Source organism: Durio zibethinus, chromosome 2 (assembly GCF_047325235.1).
Source record: "Durio zibethinus cultivar Kanyao isolate XHJ-2024 chromosome 2, ASM4732523v1, whole genome shotgun sequence".
NCBI classification, from domain to species: domain Eukaryota; kingdom Viridiplantae; phylum Streptophyta; class Magnoliopsida; order Malvales; family Malvaceae; genus Durio; species Durio zibethinus.
The window spans coordinates 35631104-35642869 of NC_143163.1; the positions used below are offsets into that span (position 1 = coordinate 35631104).

An 11766-nucleotide genomic window follows, 5' to 3' on the forward strand; every position below is an offset into this window, starting at 1 on the left:
GATTGACCATTCAGAAATCATTTCCAACAAATGATCTTATAGTGTTGCTAAGTTACAATTAAAACTTCAATGGAATTTTAAATGAACATTGGCTCTTTTTTCAGAAATTAGTTGCACGTTTATCAAACCATAGAATTCGCTTTTAGGATGTATATGATCTCTTTGTGAACTACAACTTCTCCTACCATATGGCTCATGGATGTGTTCAAACGTATTTTCCAACTTCATTTCTTTTCTCATTTCACTCTTCTTCCTTGATGTGGTTGGGAGGGTAAAAAGGAAGGACCCATAAATGTATGTATATATATATATATATATATATATAACAATTAATAAATTCAAAATTTATTGCAGTAACTTTTAATAAAAGATATTTAATAAATTTAAAATATAAATTTTAATATTTACAATTCTTTTTCGGTTTGGATCTCCTTTAAAAACCTCCTTTGAAAAGAAAAAAAAAACGAATCCGAAAATAAAATGAGGGAGTGAAAAATTGTGAGCGTGGTATATATGCAACATGACAAAAAGTTGATTTCAGTGTTATGAAAAAAAAATTGTAATTGCTTGTGAACAAGGCAAGATATGCATAATTTTTTAAATTGAATGTTATATGCAACAACTGGACTAATAATTGTTAAGAGTGTATGGACTTTAAGACAACAAAAAACACAGGCTATGGTCTGAGCTATGGATAAAGTGGGCTTGAATTTTTGAAACATTGGAGGTTTGTTCTTTATTGAATGATGATGGAGCTACAGTACTACTACTGCAAACAGATTTTTAAAGGAACCCATCCAACTGTTTTACTAAGTTTTTTTTCTTTTTTTTTTTGTAGTTTCATGGTGTGAGATTGTGTTTGTCCTGATGGACGAGGCAGTGCAGGAAATCAGAGTAAAGGAAAACAAGGACAATCCCTCAGCCTCCCTATTTTTGGCCAAAGCCAATTAAATGCTGGCTGCTTCCAGACTCCTAGTTGGATTTTCACTAGATCACGGTCGGTTTTTCTCGGCAATACGCGCTTTCTTCGTTGTATTTTTTACTTTTTTTTTTCCCTGTTTCTCACTTTTATTTTTAACACTGTTTCTCTCTTTGTCTCTCTGTTAGTGCTGCCTGCTTTTTCATTATGATTACTAGACATTCAGTGATGAAAGTCGTGCAAAAGTTTCAGTGACATCTTCAATAGATAGGCATCTTCGTTGTCTTTCCACTTCCCTTGATTCCCTCATTGTGACTAATGGTCTGATAATCAATATTGCATGGGTTTTATCTTATGCATTATCATCTACAGCCAGGCAAAGGTTTTTCATTTTCATGCATGCCCTGATTTAAAGCTTTATATGTAATTGCCTTTTTATGGTCAATAAATGGATGTATGGCTGGTTCAAGGGGTGAAAGGACAAAACTTCTAACAGGGTTAAAAGAGTTTTAGGCTTTTACCTGTTTTTGACCTCTTATTGGTAAAAGAACAGTAATGACCAAAATTTACGGATCTTGCACATGTACAACCAATTTGGAAGTTCAAAAACCTTCCAAGTTAAATATAATGCAAGCCTACTTACTAAGATACTGCTCTGCAATCTGGAACTCTACCACACTGCCAAGTGTATGAAGATCAACTAAAAATTTGAATTAATTTTTATATATTGAGGCAACATTGCCGGAAAAGATAGTTGAGAAGAGATAACGTAATTATCTTCTACGTAGTAACATTCGAAGCAAATAATATTGAAAATATTTGTTTATTCAATCTATAGATAGTATCATTCTGCCTTTGTTAATGTTAAGCACAATGAGCAACCATTGGCAATTAAGCAATGTCCTTTTCTTCTGATTGAACATAACAGCCGGTGGGAATTGGAGAGCAATGTTGAAAAGCTGCACAAAAATTTCCATTGAATTTGATGTGTTTATATAGACGTCTGAATGTAACTCTTCTTCCCATAAGCCAAGTTCCCAAGCAGAATTTGCTTGATCTTTTGGCACAATGTATAGCACTTGGAGCATTTGACGTGCTTAATTTTGATTTTCTTCATTAATTTTATCACTCCCTATTTAATCTGTTTCCAAAGGAAAGGAGATATTCTTATTGCACTACTATACTGTTATTCAGTACAAATTTAATTCCCTTGGAATATATGGAATTGAACATACATGAGAAAAACAAAATTTTACTGACATATACCTGAAAACCCCAGATATATCCAGTCCAAGTTTTAGGTCACTTCAACATCAAACTCTTTCACATCCTTCTCCTGTTCTATGTCTCCCAATATTGCCTTCTCATCTCTCTTTCTTTTTGTATCGTTCAAAGAGTTGTAGGAAATAGACAAAACCATCAACAAAGAAAAATCTGCAATTGCATCGTTTAAAGAAAAATGAAGGAGCTTTACCTTGGGTTAACCAACATGGTTCAAATGCGTTTTAAAGGCAACCCCAAAATAACTATATGTCCTTGTCTTACAGTTACACCATGCACGACAGACACAGATGAAACAGTCCCTAGTTTCCTACAAAAAAACAAACTACTAATACAGCTTAACCATCTTTACTTAAATGGCAAACTAGTATTTAATTGATGCATTTGTAGCCACATGCCAAGCTACCTTCTTCTTCAGTTCTTCAGAGGAAGAAACTCAAAATACTGGTTTGGAGTGAAGGTTGTATTTATGGCTCTGATGTGCACTTGGGTGTCTTTCTTGCTGATATTAATGCGGTTGTGATCGTGGCTTCCGAGAGGAAACAGCTCAAGGGTCTGATCTTCTCTGTTTTCATCTTCAAGAGTGGTAATACTTTCTTGGTGGGGTTGGAATGAACATACATTTTGAGTGTTCAAAACTCTTCTAGCGTCTAATGAAGTTGCGGTCATGCTGTTTATGAGGTAAATCGGTGAACAAGACAACCCCATAGCTTGCCAAGTTGAAACTCTCCTCACTGCACTCTTTCTCTGTTGTAAGTCCTTCTCCTGAATTTGCATCCACTCACTTCCTTCACTTTTTGCTGTTGCTGCTGCTACTACTCCATGCGTTGAAATAAATTCCTAGGCATAATAGACAAAGAGTTATAATTAGTTTGAAGTAAAATAAAAAAGTAATTAAAGCTATCGAGTCCGAAAAAGATCTGAGCCCTTTCATAGCAACAGCCCCAACAAAAAGTAAGGAATGCAGCTTTTAGACCTCTTCTTTTCCCAACATATGAACAACAGCTTTTTCATAGCTAGCTCAAAAAAAAAATTTTTTTTTTTCTTCTTTTTTTCTTGATTTTCTTTTCGAACCTTTGACCTTGTAATCTAATAATAATTAGCTACCATTATTATGCCTTCTAATTTTCTTTCCGAGTCTTTCTGTTATTTCGTAGCCAATCCATGGTGAAGAGCAGTAGGTCATGAAACGAAGACAAAAACTGATATACAGACCTCTGAAAGTTTACTGAAGTTTGAAGGAGGACCCTTGTTCTTTGTCTGTTCATTTTCACATCCCGTCGTTACAGTCCCTATAGGCAATATTGAAAATACTAGAACAAAACAATCAATGAAATCCCGTCACTTCTCTAGTTCTCTTTTAAAACATAGCTAGCTTGGAAGAATTAGTCATAACATGTTCAAATTCTATGTATATAATTTACCTGATTCCTTCTTTTCCAAGCTTTCAGTATCACATTGTTGTTGTTGTGGTTGTTCAGTGTCAAGTTCGCGGCGGCGTTTTTGACGTTCTCTTGCTTTATGGTTTTGAAACCAGTAGAAAACATTCTTCCCTTCAATCTTTCCAAACCTCCGAAGCCGATTAGCTATTTGTTGGATTTGTGCAGCTGATGGCGTCCGTGTCCCACGTCGATAAAGTTCTTCCAGTGCCAGTAACTGCTCTGGCGTTGGATTCCAACGTGAACTTCCTAAGGGCTGCTCATGACTGAATCCTGCCTTACTTCGCTCATTTGCATTAGTTGCTACCAACACCAAGAAAACGTATATCAGTGTTGAAAAGAGATCAGTTTTAAAAAAATGAATAAAATAAAGAAAAATAAAAAGTGGGATTTACCCAAATCACCATGATTCAAAGCTAAAACGTTGGTGGGGTTAGGGCAACCATGGCCAGGAGAGATAATGGTAGTGTTGTTGAGGCTGCAGGCAAAGTCATTACGCTTTGGAATCAAGGGTGACCTTGGATTTGCGTTGTTGAATGAATGAGACAAGTTGAGGTCAGTGATATGGGGGTATCCCATTGTGAAGCAGCAGCAACAAAGCTTTGTGAACTTTGTAAAGAAAAATAGGAGCATAAGATAATGATAAGATTGAAGATCAGAGGGTTCACCCAAATTAAGGTTGCTTAAGAGTGGGAGAGAAAAAAAAGCAACCACTGGCTTTAAATAGGAACGCTACTTCCCCATAAAATATCTCTTTGTCTGTCTCTCTCTCTAGCGCGAGCACATAACTGGCATCAGAGAAGAATGTGGAAAGAAGAAAAAGTGGGCAAAAAGTACACATGGTTTCTACTTTCAGAAGGGACACCCACCAAGTGAGAAAAAAAAAAGTAGAGAGAGGAAACTCATGAGGAAGGCACAAAACGGCAAGTTGACTGTGTTGATAATAGGTTGCAGCTGACTACATCTATGTGTATATGCATATTGTTGCATATATCTCGAGTTAATTACTTGAAATCTTCCTTTCTTAAATAAAACAAAAAATAAAAACTCATTTCTTGTCGATCAATCTAGTTGACGGTCTTTGCCATTTACGTTCGGCTTGGTAGCGCAGCGCAGTGGGAGGCACCGCAGTGATAGACTCTTTAACTTTAGATATATATACATATATATATATATATCACTCTATTACAAAGAAGTTAATGTTAGAATCTCAAGCCAAACAGAGCCTTAGAATCTCAAATCAGATGCATGAAAATTTAAGTAAAACATTGATGAATTATAAAATTGGTAGCCGTTTTTAATTTAAAAAACCGATTAGCCCGTTTCGGCTTACATAAATATAAGGATCAGCCATTTTAATAAAAACATCAGTTCCTCATTTTCAGTACATGAAACTATATATAAATTAACGATGGCAAAATGGACGGACGGAGCTCATTTGGCAAAACCTAATATTTGGCCCAATGATCGAGCTGTGCACATGATATGATTCATACTTGAGGAGGCTCATATTTTTAGACTATTTTATGAATTGTGTCGAGCACTACACACATAGTGGGTTGGCCCAATCTAACCCAATATTAACTTTCCTATTTTTTTTATATAATTTTTTTTAATTATTAATTTTTATGTATTTATTATTTTAATATCATAATTTAAAAAATAATAAAAATAAAAAAATAGCCACATGATTTACGTGAACTTAAAACACTTACGTCCATGTAAATCATGTGTCTAACTTTCTAAGAAACTCTTAATAATCATTCACAAGTTGGAATAAAGATTTTAGCAAAATTTGGATAATTTAAAAAATCAAGAAAATATCTCAAAGTTAAATCATAGTACAATGTACACCTTAACTAGAAAGAAAGAGCTCCAGGTATAGTTGAAGCGTGAAATTCTGGAATAGAGGAAGCGTGGCATGAAAAAGCTCGGTGGTCGGTGCAAAAAACAACTATCCTTTCGAAAGCTATACTGTATAAATAGCTTAGTATATTGCCTATTTTTTTTAATAAGCTATTACCTTCAAAAGACTTAGCAATATCTGTGAAGCTTTTTATCATTACGAGATATTTTAATTCAGATAATAATAATAATAATAATAATAATAATAAAAAAGAAAAAAAAAGAAAAAAAAAAAAAGAAAAAGAAACTGAGACTTCTCATTGTTCTTGAGCAGCCAAATATAAATATTTTTGGTAAGAGTTTAATTACAATATCCCTGGTTTTACATATCGACAGTGGTTCATAATGAATATACATGATACTACATCTGATCTGGGGAAATAATCATAATGATAGGAAAAAAGAAAAAAAAAAAAAAAGAACCCAGTTTGGGTTTAAGTTCAATCATGCTGGTCGAAGGCAAAAATTGCACCTTATTTTATACCTGATACTGGTGTATAAACTAGGAAAACAAAGTAATTTCGTTCTCTCAGCTCTCAGGATGAATGAATACTAAGGAATTAATCGTTGTTACACTACTCAAGAAGCTTGTTACAGGTGCCCACACCAACAGCTGCGGCAAGATGCCATGCAGCATGCATGAAAGGAGTCCTAGGAAACAAATCATCTGCAATGAAAAGAACACCTCCCAACAATGATGACATCTTATGCACATTGTGAGCCATCCTTAGTTCCGGATCTTTTAATGCTTTCTTTGCAAATGCTACCTGGAATGGATGAATGACAAGGAAAAGGTTTCGGTATAAACACTGCTTAGGCCTAGAAGGTAACTTGATCAATTATACTGTCAAGCTGGAGCAATGATTGGGCAGTCACGGATTCAGACAACAAAAAGATCAAACTTATACTACATGGAACTATTATCCGCATAAATTTAGTTCTACACTGGGCATTGCTTCCACTGAAAACCAAAATGCTGAAACTAAAATTTGGGTAATTAACCTCTTAGCTTAACTTAATTCCATCAGAGAGGTGAATAAAACTATAACATGATAAAGGTACTTGAAACCATGTAGCTCTTTTGATCCCCATCGAATAAATAGCAACAAGTTATAATGGAAAAAAAGAGAATAGGATCCCCAGGTTGTTTTAATTTAATAAACTTCCAAGGACATAACCAACTAGTTACCTCCATCATTCCAGTGTGAACTGCAGAAACCATCAGAGGCTGGACAGGTAGAAGCAAAGCAGAAGCTGCCATTAGTAACTTTGGGTTCTCATTTCTAAGAGCTCTTGACAGACACTGCAAAAAGGATTTTCAGTTTTAAAATTTCGAATCTGACTGAGCAATTTGAAAAGTACAACTGTAGAAGTAGAGTTTCAGCAGGTAGCATTGTGTTCTCAATCAAGTTTTAAGATGCAGCATACTAGCAATTATTTAACATTCATTTTTTTTTTAGATCAATAAAATCAATAACAATAATGTTACTATTCTGAAGCATCTTATTCAGTTTACTAGATATCAACACAACCTTTGTAAGTATAATTCAAGTTCGCCGTATTTCCAAAATTTATGCATATTGATAATTTTGCCTCAGTCATACTCTTAAAGAATTATGAATCAGTTTAAACTTACCACAGTTGCTGTGGCAATCATTGTATAGTCAGCCCACCTTAAATACTTCCTCAGCTTTCCTCTGGAAGAATGATACAAAGTAGAGGCAACTCCAACTCCAATTAGTGAATTTGCATACAGTTTAGTCTTCAAATTTTTCCTGCATCCAGGTAAACAAAATATTAATAAGAAATGGTCATATGGGATAGATATTGTCGTTTATGAAGCAAATTAAAGAGAATATTACCTTGGGGCCTGGATCCCAAGAGCAATAAAAGGAAGTGATGTCAACACATTGGCAACGGTCTCTAGAAGATTCTGGTCCCCTACTGAAAGTTTTCAAAGATCAGCATACGCAAAGAATCTTATATAATAGAATGGAGAGCTGAGACATACACAAAGAAACACAAACAGAGAGAGAGAGAGAGAGAGAGAGAGAGAGAGAGAGAGAGAGAGAGAGAGAGAGAGATTCCATAAGAAAATAAATACTATTATTACTTATTACCATACCCTGCATACAACAATATCGTACAGGCCTTAAACAAGCTGGTCTCTGCTGCCATACTCTGAAAAACATGAATAAGCATTATGTTATAGTCGGTCGCAGGTAAACATCAGACTATCTACAATAAATGGATAGATAGGATTTAAACAGATCAACATGAAGTTTTTTTGAGTAACAATATTTCGAAGAGAAAAAATTTTGATGGATAAGTTTTTCTTTTAGCTTACTGCATCAATAGTGGTTGATTTGCTGAAATAAATGATTTATCATAAGTGGACTGGAAGTCCCCATTTTGGTTAATCTCCTCCAATGCAAATGGTGAATGAGGAACCACTTGCACCCCATGTACACCTTCCAAGGCTTTACTAGGTCTCAATGCTCTCTGGAGACTCATAATCCTCAAAAGATTGCGCAAGCCACTTTACCTGCCAGCAAGAACTTGCTGGCAACAGTCGGAAGAAGAGTGCGAGGTACAACTTCTATGCTTAATCTATGTACAACGAAAAAGCAGCAATATATGTTGAAATCGCATTCAACAAATTAAGCATAGGATAAGGCTTTTACCAAACACTATATTGAAGAGTCAAACATGTCCTATGAATTATTGAGAGATATAGTTGGCTAGCCAATAGTTTATTGAACATCAAGGGAAGATTAGTTAAACAAGTATCCTCTAAAACAAATGATAGAGTTATTCTATCCAATAACAGCCTTTATAAGGAAAAAAAATAGCAGCACCCATTTGTTGTATGGCTTTGATTCAGAAATAAAAGCAAAAAGCTAATGAACAACTTCGACCTATACACCAATTAAAACAGCATTTAAAAAACCCAACCAGAATAGCAACCAAAACACCAAAGAATAACCCTAAGCCAAAACAAGTAAAAGAAGCATCTCAACTTCAAAAAAATGGAAACTAACTGAACATCTTGAAGAATAAAACAATAATTCCCTACAGAAATATACTAAATGCATTATTTACGAAAAGAGCGAAAGTGAGATAGAATATGTATATATACATACCTGGGAAGGGAAGATGTGGCGAGCAGAGAAGAGAAGGGAGGGATATAATTATATAGTTTGATTTTCAGTTAGAAATAGAAAGGGTGAGGAATGGGGAGTTGTTTGAAGGCAAGAAAAAAGCAGCATCAGGAAGAGGAAGATGCGCATGACTCACGAATCTTCTTCATATGACTGTCCGCATATTCCCCTTTGCTAATCGATACGTTACTCCCCACGCCCCTCCCCTCCCCTTCCCTTTGCATGGCCTTGTTATGTTCTTTTATAATTAAATGGGCTGGAGAATGAAGGTTGGCAGGCCTAGCCTCGAGACTTTTGAATAAAGAGGGAAACCCGGTCTCAGATAGTTGCGAATTTTTGAGATTGAAGTCCATACATCTTGGCCCGTTAAAAGAGCCTGGATGGCTGAACATATGCCCTTTTGGGCTAACTTATAAGTTTTAACCTAACATTGGGCCTCATTTGCTTTTCCTTTATAAATTAATGCTTGACTACCCTGTAAATACTTTGATTTTTGATGGTCAAAATTTTTTCTTCTTTGATTTTATTTTTGTTAGATTGTATTTGTAACGTTTACTTATATGTTAAAATTTTTCAGTCGCTCGCCTCATATTTGGTGGTTTTATGATTTAATAAAATAGGATGATAAGTTAGTTTAATATGAAATATTATATACAAGAGAATCCTAAAATATTTTATGGGGGCTATTAGGGTTTCATTATAAATATATAGTTAAGTCCTCTCGTTACTTCCAACGCATGTATTTATTCATTAAGAGTGTCTAAAGTCAATAACTTGAATCTACTTTTAGTAATATTCGTTTAAACATGTATGTAAATTAGTTTATCTAATTATTATGTTTTAATTATTGCATTAGGATTTTGCTTAAATTTATATTTCTTAAATTTATATTTTTAAATTATAATTATAAAATATAATTTTTCTCAAAAAATAATTATAAAATATAAAGAAATAAAATTTTAATTAATAAGTGAATTTAAAAATAGAATTCCACACACTTAAATATTATAAAAAATTATTTTGTGAAATTAAGATATTTTATATTACAAAAAAAATTAATACTTATTTAAAGAATTATTATAAAACAAAGATTTAAATAAAACTAAAATTGTTTTTTATAAATAAATTTTATTATTAAAATGATAATATAAAAAAATTAATTTAAAATAACAGTTTAGAAATTAAAACATATATATTTACCATTTAAGATCCAAATTTGACTGCATTAACCGATTAATTACTATCACATTTCAGATTTGGATGAAAGCAATATAATTAGAAGAATAGTGATTTTAGGTTTAGCTGTGATTCCTCAATCGCCATGGAGCAGTCAGTGTCTCACCGTTTTCTTGTCCATTGAATGTGAGTGTAATAGCTCCTAAATTGTGAATGGGACACCTAGCTGGCTTATGGCATGTCAAAACAATAACAACCACCCCATGATCTGCTTAGTTAGGTTAAATCTGGGTTGGCCTATCCAAAGATTTTAAGTTCGTTTAAATTTAAGTCAAATCTTAAATAAAAATTTTAAAATTTGAATTCAGTTTGATTTGATTTGAATTTATATATATATAAATTAATTTACATATGTATAATTTATATTTTTAATTTTTATATCTGTAAATTAAATATAATATCATTAAATTAAATTTAATTATTTTAAAATTTTTATTATTTAAATTAAATTTAAAAGATGGATTTGAGATTTTTTTTTAATTTGAATCATATTAGGAAAATTTGGATCAAACTTAATTTAAACGAATATATAAATTATTAATACCAAATATAAACTTGACTCAAACCTAATCTGATTTAATTCATAAACACCTCTAGGCTATCAATTTTCAAAATTAAACGAAGTCTAAGACTTTTATTGCTTTCTTGATTTTGTTTCATGCCAAGATAACATTCGTGACTGCTTAGAAACACGAGCACTTACTCTAGCTCCTCTTATGAGGTTACCAATTAAAGCATGCACAAAATCGATCCTTTTTAAGTGCTAGAAAGATACTTCAAGAAAAGCACAGTTCATTTTACAGCTTGAGGGAAGTGTTCTCATCACATCAAAAGATATATTCTATGATTGGATTTTTCGGTATTATAAGGACCCTTTAAACCTTAATTAGATGATTAACCTTTAATTTGGTCTCGACGGATCTCCACTTCTTTTAAGGGTGAAATTACAGGATGGGGTTATGATTACTCCAATTTGGACAACTATGGCGAGGTTTATCCCATTAAAAAAATTAAAATCTATTGAACCAAAAAGCAAAATAGTTAAAAGAGAATTAATTGAATCTTAATTAAATGCACTTCTTAAATCGTAAATATATTATTGCGTTCTCAAACTTTTAGTTTAGTAATTAAAGGCACTTAAAAGATATTAAAGGCCTGATTTCAAACTAAATCTCTTTCGTTTTCTTTATTTATACTAGAGTTTTGTCCTCCTGATATAACAAAAAAAAAATGTATGATTGCAATATTTGACCACCATCGCTTAAAAATTAATGTTAATTTGTCTTATTAGATATGAATCTCCATTATTACATGCCCAAAATTCTTATTGTAAGGTTAATTTTAAGCTGAACTATAACAATTCCATCATTGCTTACTCTAGGCAATTAATGCAAAAAAAAAAAATAAAAATGGAAATCATAAGCTGGATGACACTCAAACATGCTAGCTAGTCAAACCATATAGCTAGCTGAATAAAGAAAGGGGTGAGACCAATTGAGAAATGGAAGCACAAAAACAGAATGTGTATTTCAGACATCATAAGAGAGGAAACTTTGACACAGATGAGAAAAACGCAGAAATCAATTGAACAACTTACTGGGACAAAGAAATGGTGGGTACTGGTAAAATACGTACAAGAGCTTCATGTTATATTTTACCAATCCTTATACATACATACATATATATAAATATATATAAATTCATCCATCAAATTTTGAATATATTCCCGCAGACAACGGCTATCAATGCTGGACAGTCCCGCAGCACCCTCTCCCAGTAACATTGATCAGTGAAAAAAAATAAATAAAACGGATGCCTAATAGCA

General features: G+C 33.1%; 2 protein-coding genes across 4 annotated transcripts; both read right to left on the reverse strand.

Annotated features, from left to right (window-relative positions):
* Positions 1-2338: 2338 nt before the first annotated feature.
* LOC111318053 (WUSCHEL-related homeobox 6-like) lies at positions 2339-5684 on the reverse strand. 2 transcript variants are annotated; one of them, XM_089753997.1, is made up of 4 exons: positions 4035-5684; positions 3625-3942; positions 3416-3492; positions 2339-3040 (listed from the first exon to the last, which is right to left on the reverse strand). In XM_089753997.1, exons 1-4 carry the CDS (start codon positions 4270-4272, stop codon positions 2615-2617), a joined length of 1059 nt encoding a protein of 352 aa, XP_089610123.1. In that variant the 5' UTR covers positions 4273-5684; the 3' UTR covers positions 2339-2614. The 2 variants fall into 2 exon arrangements, with proteins under 2 accessions (XP_089610123.1, XP_089610120.1); XM_089753994.1 differs by having other exon boundaries at positions 3416-3513.
* A 313-nt stretch (positions 5685-5997) lies between these two features.
* Positions 5998-8922, reverse strand: LOC111318052 (uncharacterized). 2 transcript variants are annotated; one of them, XM_022920687.2, is made up of 7 exons: positions 8688-8922; positions 7892-8154; positions 7670-7725; positions 7407-7485; positions 7181-7319; positions 6734-6847; positions 5998-6311 (listed from the first exon to the last, which is right to left on the reverse strand). In XM_022920687.2, the coding sequence occupies exons 2-7, from the start codon at positions 8056-8058 to the stop codon at positions 6120-6122; spliced, it is 747 nt and encodes a 248-aa protein (XP_022776422.1). In that variant the 5' UTR covers positions 8059-8154; positions 8688-8922; the 3' UTR covers positions 5998-6119. The 2 variants fall into 2 exon arrangements, with proteins under 2 accessions (XP_022776422.1, XP_022776421.1); XM_022920686.2 differs by having other exon boundaries at positions 7407-7488.
* Positions 8923-11766: the final 2844 nt, after the last annotated feature.

Coding starts and splice junctions, on each gene's coding strand:
- LOC111318053 (XM_089753994.1), bottom strand. CDS start 4,272: ATGCTCCTATTTTTCTTTACAAAGTTCACAAAGCTTTGTTGCTGCTGC. Junction 3,514..3,624: donor CTTGGAAAAGAAGGAATCAG/GTAAATTATATA, acceptor GTTTTGTTCTAG/TATTTTCAATATTGCCTATA. Junction 3,041..3,415: donor ACTTCAGTAAACTTTCAGAG/GTCTGTATATCA, acceptor TATTATGCCTAG/GAATTTATTTCAACGCATGG.
- LOC111318052 (XM_022920686.2), bottom strand. CDS start 8,058: ATGAGTCTCCAGAGAGCATTGAGACCTAGTAAAGCCTTGGAAGGTGTA. Junction 7,320..7,406: donor CTTGGGATCCAGGCCCCAAG/GTAATATTCTCT, acceptor ACCTGGATGCAG/GAAAAATTTGAAGACTAAAC. Junction 6,312..6,733: donor TTCACACTGGAATGATGGAG/GTAACTAGTTGG, acceptor CATCCATTCCAG/GTAGCATTTGCAAAGAAAGC.